This window comes from Thermobia domestica, chromosome 6 (assembly GCF_964235325.1).
Source record: "Thermobia domestica chromosome 6, izTheDome1.hap1.1, whole genome shotgun sequence".
Lineage (NCBI taxonomy): Eukaryota > Metazoa > Arthropoda > Insecta > Zygentoma > Lepismatidae > Thermobia > Thermobia domestica.
This window is the reverse complement of record NC_137459.1, coordinates 59,692,258-59,710,883: the sequence shown is the minus strand read 5'-3', so window position 1 is coordinate 59,710,883 and position 18,626 is coordinate 59,692,258. Positions and strand designations below refer to the sequence as shown.

The 18,626-nt window shown below is 32.2% G+C and overlaps 1 protein-coding gene across 1 annotated transcript; it reads right to left on the bottom strand.

The window, feature by feature from the left end:
- Nucleotides 1-11,664: 11,664 nt before the first annotated feature.
- LOC145688031 (uncharacterized) lies at nucleotides 11,665-15,574 on the bottom strand. The gene is made up of 2 exons (XM_081761717.1): nucleotides 13,835-15,574; nucleotides 11,665-13,212 (listed from the first exon to the last, which is right to left on the bottom strand). The coding sequence occupies exons 1-2, from the start codon at nucleotides 15,502-15,504 to the stop codon at nucleotides 13,176-13,178; spliced, it is 1,707 nt and encodes a 568-aa protein (XP_081617843.1). The 5' UTR covers nucleotides 15,505-15,574; the 3' UTR covers nucleotides 11,665-13,175.
- Between the last annotated feature and the right edge of the window lie 3,052 nt (nucleotides 15,575-18,626).

Below are 18,626 nucleotides of genomic sequence, written 5' to 3'. Positions count from 1 at the left end.
GTGGAAGTGATACTATTACTGCTATTTACATGAAACGGTGAAAATGGGTTGGAGTATACTCGAAAGCAACCTATAACTACTGGAAACGGTGGATATATTTAATAACGGCTGATGCAGATTGTGACAGCGTATCAGAAGCGAGAGAGAAGTTCCTCATTGAACTTTATAATGACCGTGATTTTAAATCATTAGATCAACTGAGGGTTTACAAGTGCAACAGACTTGTAGCTAAGACCGTAATAACTACCTCAATCAATTTAGCAATTCTGCCTCCAATGTCAGCTGCAACACGTCAACATTTCTTCCGAGTGTACCACCAAAACAACAGTGGCTAGGAAATGGTCTGGAAGTTTCACAATGGGGATGGAGACTTTTAAATTGCAAATATATTCTTCAGTCCACCATAATACCGCCTACGCTCGAGGAGCTACTACACATGATATTCTGCAACTGCAAGGGAGGCTGCACCGAAAGAAGGAATTGCAAATGGAGAACGGCTGGACTGCCATGCTCCAAAATGTGTGGACGATGTTATGAGTCAGGTCCAAATAAAGTAGTTGACTATGAAGATGAAGCAGACGAGGTCGAACTTCGCCTCGAATGAAATAAGATAAGAAAATATTTATTTTTAAAAAGCTCATTTTTACTTTGTATGTCATTGCAACCGTGCTTCCTAAGCACCCGTTGTATTACGTTAAAGCAACCTAATAATTAACAATGAATCTAACTACGTAATGATGATTGTAAAAATACCCTTTAGCTATAAAATGCAGAAACGAGAAAGTGGCAGAGAAGATGACGGAACCTACCGTCAGATAAAAACAGTATTCACGAGAATTACGTTAAAGCAACGGACTTTTTGTCAAGTGTGCATTTTGACTTTTCTCGCCTTCTACTGATAGCGGCATTCTTCACTAGTGCTGTTTTGGGTCTGATAAGAGAGTGAGTCACAACTAGAGGAAAGAAACGAGCTTGAGAACGTTGACTGAAAAAACATTCATCCTACTTTATTTTACGTCACAACAACGAATTTCCAGTTGAATTTGTGAACAAAACACCTCCTAGAGCATGACATCATTCCTTAATACTGTGATCCCCTTTTACTCAAAAATACAAAATGCGCTTTGTTGTGTGTTATGGTATACTAAATGGCTAATTATTCCCAAAATTTCAGATTTTTTAATCCAGGCCCATTGGAGATATTGGTTAGTGAAATATGCCAAACTGGAATAATTTCCCAAATTTACGATCTTTTCCAGGCCTTTGGGAGCAGCTACAGGTCTGCAAACGTTTGTGTATAAACTTATGATCCCGAACTACTTGCACACACAAATTCTGTGTCAATGGCTTCGTCTTCCCAAACCTGTCTTCAATTTTGCTGCTGTAGACCCTGATTTTACCCCTTTCATGTAGTATTAAGCAAAAATATTAAGAGAACAACATTTTAACTCTACACAAGATGTAGACGCCCTGCAATTTTCATTTCCGTAGGACTAACTCATGTGGAGATATCGAATAATCCGTAAATACCTCAAATCGAGAAAAAGCAAAATGGCGGCAGCTGCTGCGTAGCTACGAGATGTTTTAAAAAAATCCAATGATCCTGGTTTCGAAGTGCCATGATATAAGATAAACATTCACGAAAAGAAAAATTAGATTGTTTGGAGATGGTCGAGTGGTACATGCTTGATCGCTTAGAATGGATTGACTCTATAATGAAGAAAAAAGATCTTGATTTGAGTGTAGTATTTTGACGATTTACATCGACTGGTATCGATTCAACTTTGATTTTCGTTTCTTCAAATACTTCTTTAAATGAAACAATTTTAAAGCTCTCTTCCTACCTAATCTCTTAGGTTTTGGTTTTCCAAAGATGTCTTCTTGAAACGGAAATGTTTGACTAAAGTTTAATGTGTTTCGTTCATCTTCATGTTCTTTAATACGGCCTATCAGTTCTACTTTTCTTAATCGGGTATAACCTTTTATCCCCTTTCCTTTACGCAAGTTTCTCAGTTCAACTACTGTATGTTTAATTAAGCTATTCATAAGTACTAGAGACCGGATGTTAGGCAAAATACCTATCTTTAATATTAAAGATATGATCAAAAATAACGTTTTAAAGTTTATATGGGGGGCTATAGTTTCGATTTAAGCCAATTTTATTTTGCCTATTTTGCCAATTTCGACCTTTACTGCCTAAATAATTGCTTTAGTGCCTAATATTGCCTATTCTATGCATTTTCTTCAAAATAAGCCTTCATTGGGAAAATATATAACTTACGTAACATAATACACACATATTTACTTATATTATGTGTTTGTAAACACAAGCTCGTAGTACGTTACAATATATATACAGGATGAACTTCAAAGATGTTCACATACTTCGGGAAATGAGCAAATTCCAATTTGACACCCCTGTCACTCGAGCTCGACGCAGAATTCGACAACATGCAACAGCACTTTTTGTCTTTTCTTGTCACGAATCACCTCCTGAAGTATGTGCACATCTTTCAGATTCACCCAGTATGTGCAATGCATAACATGCCTCGTTTTGTATATACAGTAAAAGAAGATATTATTTAACAAACAAATATGTTTCTATATTCTTTGAACATTATCTATGACTTGAATCTATTTTTTAATGATATTGAATATTTATCTTCATTATTTCGAGTTACATTTTAGTGCCTATTTTACTGCCTATTTTTAAATTTTAAGTGCCTATTTGCCTGCCTATTTTCCAGGTTTTTAGTGCCTAAACATCCGGTCTCTAATAATTACACACATAATTAATCATTAATAATTAATTAATTAAGCTATTGATTTATTATAAAAAAGAAATAAATCATTTTCGTTATCTAATACAACTGCTAATACTCACGTGACGTACGAAATCTTAATGTTTATTTGTATATTGTATTAGGACTTTCATGGGATTACCCCATCAAAGTCACTATTGATATAATAAAACTAATTCATTTTTAAGGATCTATCTCGCCATCACCACTTTCGCTATTAGTGTCCCAATTTGATTCTGGCGTATATCTTTGTAGTGCTGCATTCCCTTTTTCTTTTAATAACATTTCTTTTTCTTTTAAAGTGTTGATATCAGTTTAAGATCTTCATGAATAAGGTTAAGTTTATTCTGTATCAAATCACATTGCTTCTCCATATTTCATATATACAAAATTTTTAAAAAATAAATATTATTTTTCTTATTATTATTAAAAACGAGGATATGGAAAGGAAAACTATTCCTTAACTTAAACAATACTGTAGATTGAATGGAATACATGGTTATTCGAACCTTAGGAAGGCAGAAATAATAACCTCATCAACGAGCACAAAAATAAGTCTTTAGCAACAACTGCTGCAAACTCACAACAGCCAAATAAACAAGATAAAACAATGATGAATAAAGACGAACTTATAAAAGACATGATTCAAAAATTAAATCCTGAACATACTGTAAACTACTTTCAAAATCCACTTTCTAGAAATATAGTTATAGATGCACTTAGTAGTCGAAAATTCAAAGAATGGAAACAAATTTCAGAAATAAAGAACTTATCCGATGACTTTCTATATACCTTTGAAAACAAGATACATTGGTATTCAGTTACATCAAACCATAAACTGTCAATTTCTTTTATTGAACGTTATGAAGAACACATCGATTGAGCCAAATTATCAAACAGAAAAGACTTACTTAAACACGAAAACATTATTAATAAGTATGGTGATAAACTTTTTGGGGACAAATTGTGTGAACGAAGGTATGCTCACGGTGTTATCGTTATTTAAAACCAGAATTCGTACTAAACCATAAAGAACATACAAGGCAACATATTTATTGGGAAGACTACACGTATGAATACTCTCAACAAATGACTGAAGATTTTCTTAATGAGTTTAAAGAGGAAGTTGATTGGCTCGTGTTTAGTGAAGAAAATAACTGGGGAAAGTATTCACAGAAACAAGCTATTGAGGTTTGTATGCAATTCAAAGAATATTTACATTGGGGCACACTTTCTTATCAGATTTACTTAAATTTACGTTCCTAAAAATCTTTAAAGACGAACTCTATCGGGATATAGTTTCTAAAAGTTGTCTCATCACAGGAAAAGAATTAACACCCTTCTGGAGAGAATTTCACTTATCGATTGGCGAGCTATTACACCAGTGCTAGGCGAAACACACTTGAGAAAATATCAAAATAAAGTTTATTGGCCAAAAGTTAGTTTACACGATAAAAGCGAAAAATTCATTCTCGAGTTCCAAAGCAAGGGTTTAGAATTAAAGAGGATAATACGCACTTGTTGCGATAGGAAGTTCTCTGAAGACTTTCAAATAAAAATCGGAGACAAGATCGATATGTTTGAATTTTTAAGAGTAAATAAGCATGTTCACGATTCCCTCAAAAACAAACTAATACTACTCTCAACAGGTTTACGCTTAATAAAAACTCAGAAGAATGTCCAATATGAAAAGAAACAAAAACTCAATTGTGTAAAACGAAGTGTAAGCATGTGTTCTGTGTTAAGTGTATGCTTACCTGGTTAAGAGATAATAACACTTGCCCTTTGTTTAGAACAGTTATTAGACTTAACAAAAATAACAACAATGAGTATCCTGAAGAATATCCTGAAGAAGATCTTAATTTTGATAGTCCGGTTTATTTTGATTACATTGAAGAAGAAGAAGAATAGACTTAGGATAGTACATTGGAACTAGCAACAGTAAAGATTGATGTTTAGTAACTTGTTTTAGTTTTAAATTTGTTAAGCTTTTATGAAATAATAATCATAAAAGTTATATTAAAAGTTTTTAGATGGGATTAGATATTCACCGATCATATAAACATTTAATTTCTTTAACCAAATCTTCTTCTAATAGGGATGTTCAAAACTCATTACCCTTACCTTTACGAATATCTAGTTCTTGTTGCATCAAGTTGAATAATTTAATACTATTAGGATCTCTAAACTTTTCTTATATTATCTCATGATCTGGATATTTTTTTTCTGCTTCATTAAGAGGCTTGTATAGACTTCTCTTTTGGCATCTGATAGCATAATAAGGGAAAGGATCATTAAGTTTGTTCTTCTTGTATATGATTAGCCAAATATCTTTTGAAACATCATCTGTATATGGTGCTGCTATTTCTTTTAAGCTCTCATTTTGAATCCTTAATCTTTCCATTGACTCTTCAATTTCTTCCACTCTTGATTGTAATTATCCAATGTCTTCTCGGTATTGTCTAATGTCTTGTGTGAAGTAGTTTTCTATAATATCATAGCACTTGTCATAGAAGTCTTGTGATATCCAAATGGCAATAAAGAGAAATATCTTTTTGTATACATATGTTCCCGAGATAACAATGTTTGTTTTTGCATTTCCCCCCTTTACTATATACTTAGAGCGATTCCTGCAATTTCGGGAGTCGAATTTCTGATCATAGTACGTTATTAGTTCTTTTGATTGTTTATTTTCTAGCCAGTTATCAAACCTCTTACTACCACTTGCACATGACTTAGTAGCATTGAAGTATCCTGTGTTCTTATCTATAATCAGTTTAAAATCACCAAAGATACCATACCAATAGTTATCTTTAATCTGATCGTAACATATCTCATTCAAACTTTGATCTATACTAGCCATATTTATTAATTAAAAAATAAATTTATTTTTTCCTAACATTTTATGGTTATTATTCCATAAAATATAACATTTATATTTACATTACAACATTACTTTTATCTGTCCAGCTATTATGTGAATCATCAAATCCTAACCATTTAACATATACTTTGTCACATTTTTTTTCTCAACATCTTTTCCACCAAGTATTCATCTTTATGTTTCGTCTTTAATAGTTCTGGTTTGTAAAATCTACCTTGCACATCTTCTTCTTCTAAATCTTTAATTCTATACGTAGGCGGATTAGATGGAATAACTTCGCTATTAACAAATACTTCTGTTGACTAATTAGGTGTATATCCTTTCTCAAATAACCCTTTCGATTTACTTATACGAACGTAATCACCAATCTTATACTTCGGCTTAACATGCTTATATTCTTTCTTATACACTTTATCCAATATTGTTTGCTCATTCTTTTTATTAACTTCTATAGGTTTTAAACCAATTTTTCTATGTATACGATTATTATACTCGTTAACTAGTGTTGGTAATATCTCTATCCATTTATAATTTCCTTGTGCTGTAAATTTCTACCACATATTTGTTTAAGAGTTCTATTTAATCTCTCAACAACAGAAGCTTTCTTATCACTATAGGTTGAGTAATGATTAATCTTATTTTCCTCCATCAACTTCTTAAATTCTTTATTGTAAAACTCTTTGCCTTGATCAGTTTGTAAGTTACTAAGTTTTCTCGTTCTTAATATGGATTCAAATGCTTCTGTAACATTCTTACCACTCTTATCTTTAACAGGAACAGCAAACGCATATTTCGAGAATACATCTATAATCGTTAACAAATATTTGTATCCTTTATTTAACTTGGAAACACCTTTTAATACTGCACTATCCATTTCCACAATATCTCCTTGCCATAAATCATCTATACCTTTAACAATAACACTTAACCTAGGATAATTCTTTCTGGAAGGTTTGTAAATTTCTTCTATAATGTCTTGTTTCATACCTTTACCTTCTTCTGGTCAAACGTTCTTTTTAACGAATTGAGATTTAGTAACAGCATATACAGAATAAATACATTTCTTAATATATCTTCCGTTCTTTGTTTGTTCTATTTTCATGGTATTTTTCTCCGTATCTGTTGATTCCTTACATTTAACACATTACATCCTGTTTATTATATAGAAATTTAAAATTCATCATTACCTAATACTACACTCCTAACATTATCATCATCATCTGATTCGTTTTCATCTTCATCTTCTCTTTCTATATACATAATAAGCAATAATAATTTGCCTTGTTTCAGATCAGAATCTTTGGATGGTCTAATTGTTAACTGATCATTCATATTAAAGTGTAATGGAAAACTTTCAACTAGAATGTCATTTTAAAATATGTCTATAAGATATGAATTGAGACTTAATTCTATATGCATTAACCTACCTCTATAAAGAAATTTGTAGGCGGCAGCTAAATTATATACAAAAAAGACTGGTTTCTCAACATCATCTTCTACCAATCAACATGGTAATTCTACAGTTTCTTTTCGTGTAAGTATATTAAACTCTTCTTTTGCTGATTCAAGCTCTTCTAATGTTACAGCAACTTGTTTATCGATAGCATTAGATACATTAACCCATCTTTTATTCTTAAAATCAACCCAGGATTTACAATTTGACGTAAAAACTTTATCTAGTTTTATTTTATATCCTCTAAGCTCTTCTTTCCTACTTTTAATATTACCAAAAATATACATATTTATTCTATAGCAAATGTTTTTTCTACTAAAGGTCTCTTACTATCACACATCTTCAAATCGTTTTCTACCGTTCTCTAATTGACTATTAATACCGGCTTCTAATGATTTAAGTTGTTTTACGTTAACAACATTATTTAAATTCTCTAATATGTTAATTTATATTTACTAATATTAATACCACTTACCCCACTTGTAACATTACCGAAGATATCAATTATTTATTATATAAAAATTTTAACTACTTAACAGCGATTAGAACAGTTATACGAGCTCCACCAAAATCAATCAAATCACCATTCTCATCTCGAATTGAAACTTTAAAATTATTAAATTTGTTGTGATATATTGGGAAAAATATATTTTCTCTAGGCTCATATATAATTGGTTGTCTAAATTCTGCATTTGTTCTAAATGTTGCGATTAACTCTTTTTCGTTATGTGTTGTATCATTATGTTTTAAAATCATACCTTCTGCTAAATCACAGTGAATATTTATAGTATTGAATGGATGAAACTTTGGTACCTTATTTCCAACGTGTTCTATGTTTTCAATCAAGTTCTTCTCACTAAAACCTAATACAGTATTAATGGTATCTAAGATTATGCCACAATACTTAGTAAATATTTTTACTCTATTGTTCTTTCTGTCCTCGATAAATTTAATATCATCTTTAAAATCATCGCTGTATGGAAGATTTGATTTAATATATTCCTCTAATTCTTTTAAATTATATTGACCAGGTTGAACTATGACTTGTTCTGTAAGTTTAGAAAAGCTACTGCAAAATGTTAATTTATTATTTCTTTCTGTAATGTTTGGTGTTAAGTAGGTTGTGTAAAATCCTGCAAGAGCTATTTCTAAGTTGTTTTCAAATGGATAATGGAAAGACATATTTAATACAGATGAATAACCATTTAAATTAAATACTTTCATTTATTATATAATAAATAATAAAATGGATAATTGGGGTATTAAAGTAAGGTTAACAGAAAAAGCTACAAAGAAAAAGATGAACGGTGTGTTGTTACCTGATGATATAAGATGTTTAATAGTTGGACCTAGTGGGTGCGGAAAAACAACGTTAATGATTGATAATTTCTTGTTAGCACCTGAATGGTTAAAATATACAAATGTTTATATCTATTCTAAAAGCCTACATCAACCTAAATATCAAGAGCTAATACAACTTTTCCAAGACATAGAACGAGATATTAAAGATACTATTGCAGTAGTAAAAGGAAACAACGAAGAGATTATTCCGTTAGATGACTGTGAGAATGATTCTGTGGTAGTGTTTGATGATTTCATTCTAGAAGAACAAAACCGCGTTAGAGAATACTTTACTCGAGGTCGTCATAAGGGTTTAAACTGTTTCTATCTTGGACAAACCTATTCTAAAGTACCAAAACAATTAAATAGAGATAACTTAAACTTTCTTAGTAATTTTTTACACAGTATAATAGGAGTTTGTTTACGTAACGAAAGCCAGATATAATAATATTGGGATTCGAACCTTGGATCCCTTTTGGAGTCTTCCTTTAACATCATTCATTTGTAAAAGACTGGCAATAAACAAGTATCTTCACTCCTCCACGGTCCTAAGATTCGAGCGTAGCACTAACTAGAGACATTTGCCGTTTACCCACCGTCGCTGATGCGTCAGCTTCAAGGTATACCAATTAATACCTGTAAAAGAATACAAGTGGGGCAGCAATGCATGATTTACGCCAGATGGATAGTGAGAGATGAAAGTAATGTTTGACCTCCACTGCTTAGATATACCTTACCTGTTTGGTTTTAATTTAAACTATGTACACTGTAAAAGTAATATTCTCCACTTGCTGGGTAAAACAATATGGATCACATACTTTGAAATTATTGATATTATTTTCACTACATATTAAAAAAGAAGATATTATAGAAACACTTATATTTAATTTTATCTTCACTGAATATAGAACATTTACAAGCTTATGAAAACACAATATTTCACTTAAACAAAGAATGGTGGCCCAATCACTGTGGTTTACCGACCGAACGATACCGAGATAATACGCGAAGTTTCGACCGAACGAGGATGATGAATTGGTTAGTGGCTATGCAGTCCACTGCAGAAACTTCACTTCGATCGCTGTAGAAAGTTCACAAAACATGTTTGTTTTCATTAGGCGGCGTGAAAACTACCATTTGAACAGTTGACTATCAGGATTTACGTAGTATAGATTCATTACATTCTTCCTATGAGTTGCACTTAAAGTTGATGCAAATTAATATTTGAAAATGTAAATTCAATACGTTGCACTAGCTTGATATTATAAAAGATCTTACTTTTACATTTTGAAACTTATACTCTCTCTATTGAGAGTATATACACTAGCATCTTCACATTTTGAGAACACAAATGTCTTCGTTTGTGTAAGAGGAACTAACACATACAAACGTTGACTTTTACATAGCGAGTAAGTATTCTTCTTCTGCCCTTTACATATTGAAGAAGAGAGAATGTCCTCTCTCACCCAATGACTCCTATCTTGCCAGAGTGAGTCATGCTCTCCTGCGCTCCTCATCGTTGCCAGCTAGCAGCGCAAGAATACACTGATTAATTAAAATATAGTTCGTAGAGAACATTAAGTTTTTGCATTATTATATTGTTAATAATATATAATGAATGGTTCATAGGTTAATAGAAATCACACTAGAAACACTGATTGTTCCAATAAATTGTAAAATTCACGATTATTAATAATATTCACATTGTCACGTAAAACTCTGTCATCATCATGAGGACTTGTGCGTGGGCGTTTCTCTCGAGGGTAGCAAAATTTTTCTTCTTAATATGGACTGACGGGAGGAAATAAGACTGTCTGGAAAAGTGAGGTACCTTTTGGGTGACAAATTCCTAAGCATTGTTCTCTTCCAACTGTTCGCTGGCTGCTTTCATTTCCAAGAATTGATGTTGGAATAATACGAGGGTTGATTTAAAAATGCATGCCAATCCATACCGTTACAACAGGACAATGTGAATCTAAAGCACATACGTGATGAATTTGTTGGATATGTCGTTTGAAAAATTACAATCTGTATGCAATAAGTCTTGGAAAGAAGAACATGGTTTCTTAACAATAGATATTACTAAAAAAGCGAATAGTGGGAAATACAGAAATAAAATTAAAGACTTTTTAAAAATTAATGAATCAAAGGCGGATGAAATGCCTCCCTTGTCAAACATACATCCTCATACACTTTTTATTAATAAAACTCGAACGTACTATCTCATTATGAGGTAAAATCAAACCGGAGTAAACCTTAAACGTAAACAAGCGCAAAGGAACGTACTAAATTTAGTCATTTCTTATTTAACTTCAAAGACTAAGAGCTAGCAGTTATAACAGACGCAGAATGTAATCCATGGTTTAAAGGTAAAGATGTAGCAGAAATGTTAGAATATACAAACACAGAACATGCTATTCGTAGTTATGTTGAAGATGAAGATATGCAAAACCTAGAGGAATTAAGACCGCTAGAAACTTTCGGTATCACTTATAACGAAAAAAAACAATGTTCATCAATGAATCTGGTTGTACTTTCTAGTTCTAACATCTAAGAAGCCAAAAGCAAAGGAATTTAAGCATGAATTACAAGCGAAGTATTACCTTCAATACAAAAATCGGGTTAAAAAAACGAAAGTAGTAAACCTCAAACGTAAACAAACGCAAACGAACGTACTTGAACATACCTAAACGTGATTGAACGTGGATGAACGTAGGTGAACGTAGATGAACATGTATGTTTTGTTACCTTGGGTTGTGTTTTTTATTTTTCTTTATATAATAAATGCATATTAATAAAGCTAAGAAATATATAAAGTTAAGAGAAGAACATGCTAAAAGATTTAAGGAAATTAAACAGGCTAATCGAAATAAATATGAGAAATATAAAGAACAAGATCAACCTGTTATCGATGGAATTAAAGATTTAGGACAAGATATATCAAAAGTAGCAGAAGAAAATAAAAATATAATTCAAGAGTTAGTTCCAGTTGTACATAAAAGCGCCAAAGTAGATTCAAGCTTATCAGTAACACCTCCTATGTATGAGGGTTAAATAAGTGAGTGATACGCCTATAACAGAAGAAATAAAACATATGAAAAAGCAAATTAAGTATGAAGTAGAAGGAATAGAATCTTTAGCAATGTAACGTGCTCTCGTTATAAAACTGAAGCTCGTTCGTGGAGACTCTAGCTATTTTAATATAGGCTAGGACACGTTTCACGTAAAAATAAAATTGGTCTATATACGTACCTGTTAGTAATAATCATCAATGATAAGACGATTCCAGAATATTGAAAGTTATTCAACAAACACAGGGCAACCATAAATTTAGGCAAAAGTCTATTTGCGAAATAATAAGATTTTTAAGTTCTTTTTACTAATAACTTTATAAACGTCTTCAAAATATATTCCAAAAAGAAGATACGAAAAGTTTCTCAATACACACATTTAACAAGAACTGTAGACTGTTCCATTTAAACAAGCACTTGGCATAATTCATAATCGAACATTAATGTTTTAAATACTACACTAGTTCCGAAATAATTCACTTGTTACTTTTAATATTACTTCTTTTAGTCAGTAAAGATGATTTCTTCAAAACATATATATAATTCAAAAAACAAACTCACCTTAATCATGTTATACCAAGGCAATTGTAATATGTGCACTCATATACGCCATGATCAAAGACCACCGGCTAATCTTGGACAATAACTTCTCACGATAATATCACTATTAAATATAATTCTTTTAATAAATAACGAAATACAATTCACTTCAACTTCAAAAAATACTTCTTTCCTATATATATTGCAAATGTAATGCTATTTTACTTTTCGAGTAGCCCATCTAACTTTCGCAAACGAGTTTATACACTTTTACAACTTCTGGAATTCCAACTCTCCACTTTAGTCATTTTAGTCTGAATGACCTCAACGTCACCCAGAGGGCTAGAGCAAGAACAAGTAGTTCCCAATATTGCCAGATATGGCGCTTTAAAATCGCATATCTGGTTGCATAGCCGTTTCAATAGAAATAGGGAAGAGAAAAAAAAAAAATCGGAATGTCAATACGGTACACATATCACTCACCCCACATAAAAAGTTGACAAACTTTTTAAATACCCGATCATTTTACAAATACCGTATTGAAAGTTATGAATAGAAAACTTATCGTCAGTTTTAAACGTCATGTTGAATTAGTATCTATAACTACCTTTCTACCCCAAACCTACTAACTAAAACCACATACCAACAACTCTCATTCATCCAAAAGAAAAAGATAACAAAACTAAAGAAAAAAAACTATCCTCCAAAAATCATTCTCACACCGACTCATCCTTCTACTTACACTATCCAAGTTAGTAAATTTGAGTCCAAGGTCGGACTATTCATAACCTTTACAAAATAATATAATTTTCAATTTATAATATGTATTATAAATTACTCTTAATCTTAATATCAATTAGGCGAGTTTTTTTTTTAAACCGTTTCATATTCTAAAAATATAAATTTACAGATACATACTTGTGTGTCTTCAGCATATATAATTACATATGTACATCGCTGATATCTCTGGTTTTCGACTTGTCTCCAGGGCGATGCTCCACCAAAAATCCAATTGACGTTTACAATCCAGTCAAATTTGCGTTCTCTTACATACATTTAATTACAATCCTCTAAATCCGCGTACATTAAAATGTATACATTTTCTTTATATTAATCCCAGGCCTGGAATTATTAAAAAATTTATATTAAAATTCACATATAATTATCACACACACATATATATATATAAATAGATAATTCTCCCGAAATTATAAGCATATAATTATAGCTTAATGATACGAATTAATAGGACTTAATTTAGTTTAATCATACATGCAATGACTAGAGTTTAATATATATATATATTCAATTTCCTACAATTCTTCTACCCTCTCTGAAGAGTTTAATCATGTCAATATGAACCTTACGTACATCAAGATGTGAAAAGAATTTACCATCTGCGAGTTCAGCCAATACATCCTCCATACGCGGCGTATATTGAGTATTTAAGCATAAACGAGAATTTAAAGAAGAGTAGTTTACAACCATGCGTTTTGTTCCATCATTATTATTAACTACAAAACAAGGAAAAGCAAAATCGCTTTCACTCGTTTCTATTATCCCTTCACTCAATAATTCATCCAAAATCTTATCAAGATCCTTTTGAGTAGCCCGTGATAAAGGATATGCCTTTTTACGAATAGGAGAATAATCATCTAATATTATATTATAAGAATAATCTGATATAAATCCAATTTTATCAGAAAATACATTAGGAAATTTTGTAACTAAATTATTAACATACCCTTGTATATGTGGATGTTGGTCAACCACTTCCGGATCCACCATCAAGGATGCCCGCTCGATCTCTGGACTCAGATAAGTATCCCCAGTTGTTTCATGGATATTCTTCATGCATCTTCCAACCCTGCCTCTGTCGGCGCCTCCCAAAAGTCTCTGACCACTCGCCAAACCTGGATCCGCCACCATCCCTGGATTTACTGGAATATTTCCCATTGGATCCATTCCATTCTCCCCCATTGATGATAGATCTCCAACACTATTAGCTTTAATGAATAAACTTGTAAAAATTTCGGACTGTTTTAAAGAAGATAATTCACCATTGAGCTGTTCCCTAATTGAACTAGTGGAAGGGGGACAAGTTTTTGAAGAAAATTGTAACCGAATTTTTCCATTTTCCAAAGGCAACACTAATTCATTTTGAACTAAATCAATTTGCGCCTGTATAGATTTAAGTTCATTAATACCCAAGATGAAAGGTGGATTTAAACTATTAATAAGAAAAAACTTCATTTTGTAAACGCGCTTTTGAAATTTAATATGCAGCATAACACACTGATTGAGTGTCACTTTGCTCTGATTCACCCCCACACCAGTAAATTTCTCATTGTAAACTGCTATAGGTCTAGCTAAACTTTTATTCCACTCATCAAATATTTGTTTACTGACCAATGAGGCGGAAGAACAAGTGTCCACACAACCTAAATATTGTTTACCCATTATATAAGCCGGAATAAAAGCTGCCACTAAATTTCTTTGATTACGACATGAATAAGGTTTTCTAGTCTTTGTCCAACTATAAGGATCACAACCCACTTTGGCTGTACATCCACCCTCATCGCATGTTTCGACTCGAACTCCGGTCTCTGTCATACAAGTCAATGAATTCAACTGTTCACTGCCTTCATTAAATTCACCTACACCATCTCTAACCTTCTCATGGTCTATATTTTGAACTCCTTTTCTACCCCCAACACTGGGTCTCTTATAATCCTTTCGATAATTCACATAATTCCCCCTATTCCCTGCAAAGCGTTCATTAATTTGGGAAGAATTATGGTCCATCTGACTCACACCACTTCTCGCATATCTAAAATCCAACAACTGAGACTTATCACCAACTTTATTTTCTTGCTTAAATAAGGGTGAGCGATGCTTAATGTTATAATTCTTTTCCAGCACTCGATCCTTTTTACCACGCCCCCTTTCATAAATACCATCCGGCCCCCTAGTCGGGGAAAGAGCCGTGTTCAAGGACAAAAAGTTTTTTATTTCACCCAAACATTCCTTCTGAGAATTTATAAACTGTCTATTTTTCCCCACGAAACCATCATCCTGCGGATATCGAACCCCTTGATCACTTATATGAGTAGAAGACCCCAATCCCTCTGCAAAGCGTCCTGCTGGAGTCCTACTCATATTCACCTTTACCATTTGTTTATTTAATAAGGACTGTTTATACGCTTTACAAGTCGCCATTCGATGGTTCGCACCACAAAAATAACAATTAATTTGTTTCTTCATTCCACTATCAGCTCTAGTAAAATTTATCATTGAATTGTATACTTCAACATTCCTATTATATGTCTCGTAATTATGGATATCAGCCATCAGTTCCCTCAAAGACTCCGGTTGTCTATATTTATACATATCAAATTTTATTTGTGGTTTCATTCCACTTACCACTATATCCAATACCTCCCTTTCATTTATTCGGCCATAACAAACTTTATGATAATCCACAATTTTATTCACGTATTCAAGAATGTTTTCATTAGGTTCTTGCATTGCATTCAAGAATCGTATAGTCAAGTCCCGTTTACCTAATGGAGTGATGAGCTTCCTAAACAAGTAACTACTTATGTCTGTCCATTGTCTCGTTTGCTCATATACATGCAATAATTCATTATTTAAACGCCCCTGTGATTTACTCAAAGCAGCTAACAATACTGCTTCAATCGGAAACAAACCACCCTTTATTATATTATAAACAGTGACCATAAAACGAAACAAACCGACATCACTTTTACCGTCTGTAAACGGAATTTGCTTTATTTTCTCACTAAAAAGAGCACTTGTTGTATTAACAGCAATCTTATCAAAATTAATATTGAAAGGAAAAAACCTCTGATTAATATGCGAAGTTTGATTTTCTTGCTCCGATTTTAACTCACGACCAAAAGGCACAAATGGATTTTTATTCTCTTTTTCTTTTTCCTCCTTTATAAAATCAGCTGTTTCACCACTACTAATGTGCACTGAATGGAATTCCTTCACACCACTGCTACTACCTGATAACAAGGGTTGAGTTACGTCATCGTACACGTGCAGCTGCCTTCCCGTTCCTGACTCGACACCTGCTACACAACTGCTTGAATAGCTAACACTATTAATTGAAGGACTCTCCTCCCTCCACATTTCGTCCTCCAGATATGATAGATCCCAATGACCTCGAGCACATTCAGGGATTACAATTCCTTCATCGCCTCCTACACAACCATTTAAAAAGAGTTGTGACCTAGTATTTTCCATATTTTTACCACGTATTAGACTCACTATTACAAGCAACAGGAAAAAAGGAAAAGAAAAGTACCGGACTCCTTTTAACAATAAATGATCCATAAGCCACTGCCAGAAACCGTCAAACCGGATTTAATCACTTTCCACATATCCATATTATTTCATCAATACTATAATTTTTATAATTATATCGTCCTTTTTCCTCAACTCTATTTATATATATATGCCACTTGGTACGTACATATATTAGTGCATTCAGACTAAAATTTTTGTGTAACGTGCTCTCGTTATAAAACTGAAGCTCGTTCGTGGAGACTCTAGCTATTTTAATATAGGCTAGGACACGTTTCACGTAAAAATAAAATTGGTCTATATACGTACCTGTTAGTAATAATCATCAATGATAAGACGATTCCAGAATATTGAAAGTTATTCAACAAACACAGGGCAACCATAAATTTAGGCAAAAGTCTATTTGCGAAATAATAAGATTTTTAAGTTCTTTTTACTAATAACTTTATAAACGTCTTCAAAATATATTCCAAAAAGAAGATACGAAAAGTTTCTCAATACACACATTTAACAAGAACTGTAGACTGTTCCATTTAAACAAGCACTTGGCATAATTCATAATCGAACATTAATGTTTTAAATACTACACTAGTTCCGAAATAATTCACTTGTTACTTTTAATATTACTTCTTTTAGTCAGTAAAGATGATTTCTTCAAAACATATATATAATTCAAAAAACAAACTCACCTTAATCATGTTATACCAAGGCAATTGTAATATGTGCACTCATATACGCCATGATCAAAGACCACCGGCTAATCTTGGACAATAACTTCTCACGATAATATCACTATTAAATATAATTCTTTTAATAAATAACGAAATACAATTCACTTCAACTTCAAAAAATACTTCTTTCCTATATATATTGCAAATGTAATGCTATTTTACTTTTCGAGTAGCCCATCTAACTTTCGCAAACGAGTTTATACACTTTTACAACTTCTGGAATTCCAACTCTCCACTTTAGTCATTTTAGTCTGAATGACCTCAACGTCACCCAGAGGGCTAGAGCAAGAACAAGTAGTTCCCAATATTGCCAGATATGGCGCTTTAAAATCGCATATCTGGTTGCATAGCCGTTTCAATAGAAATAGGGAAGAGAAAAAAAAAAAATCGGAATGTCAATACGGTACAGCAACTACTCATTTTGGTAAGATTGCCTCAAGATATTATGCAACTAGAGATGATAGAAGTTTTGGAATACAATCATATGATGAAGATGGGAAAATCATACATAAGATAGGGGATACAGAACTTAAAATTCATGGTGATGATTTAGTTATTAATAATCGACATTACACAGGAACAGAAGGTTTATGGGAATTACTAACAAAACAATCCAAAAAACTATAATGAAGATGATCTAAAAAATATACACAGAGTCATTGATTCTAATGTAGTATTTCATAACAATGATCCAAATACAAGAAAACAACAATCTAGTAAAGGCGAAAAATATAAAGAAATTATCAAACCTATTTGCGATAGATACATAAAAACAACTTTGTGTCCAACACCAACAAGAAAGAAAACAGGAGAGGGAATCAAAATATATAACGAATTACCAAAAGAATATATATGCATGGATGATGTGAGAAAGTTAATTGATCGATTAATAGTTATTGACGGAGAGGAAAAATCTGGAAATGATAATTTTTATAATGAGAAAGTAGGCATAATGGATATGATTAATTCTGAGCTCTCACAATTTATTCCTAATGGTCCGAAGGATATAGGTTACTTGATAAATATATTGAATACGTTGCCACCAAAATTTTGGAATAATGAGAGGTATGGAAAAAGATTAATTAATAAGATTTTAAATATGAAGGGAATGTCTGAGTTGCATATACCAGGTTATGAATTTTGCGGTCCTTACACGAAGCTACAAGAAAGGTTCGAAAGAGGAGATAAAGGTATTAACACCCTAGATGAAGCTTGTAGAGAACATGATATTCACTACAGAGATAATAAAGATACAGTTTCTACACATATTGCAGATAAAGAAATAGAAAATAAAGCATGGGAAAGAGCTTTTGCTAAAGATGCAATATTGATAACAGAACGATTACCAGCTTTTGGAACTGCTTTGACTATGAATACAAAATTAAAGTTTGCTTTAGGTTTATAAGTATTGTGTTTAATTTTTATGGATTTCCCATAAAAGATTTTAAGTTTTATAATAAATATAAGTATGAA

Bases quoted from the DNA above. Each gene is read 5' to 3' on its own strand.
- LOC145688031 (XM_081761717.1), bottom strand. From the start codon at position 15,504: ATGAAACCACAAATAAAATTTGATATGTATAAATATAGACAACCGGAG. The intron at 13,213-13,834 runs GTATGTTAATAA...TAATAATTCCAG, and splicing joins CAACATCCACATATACAAGG to GCCTGGGATTAATATAAAGA.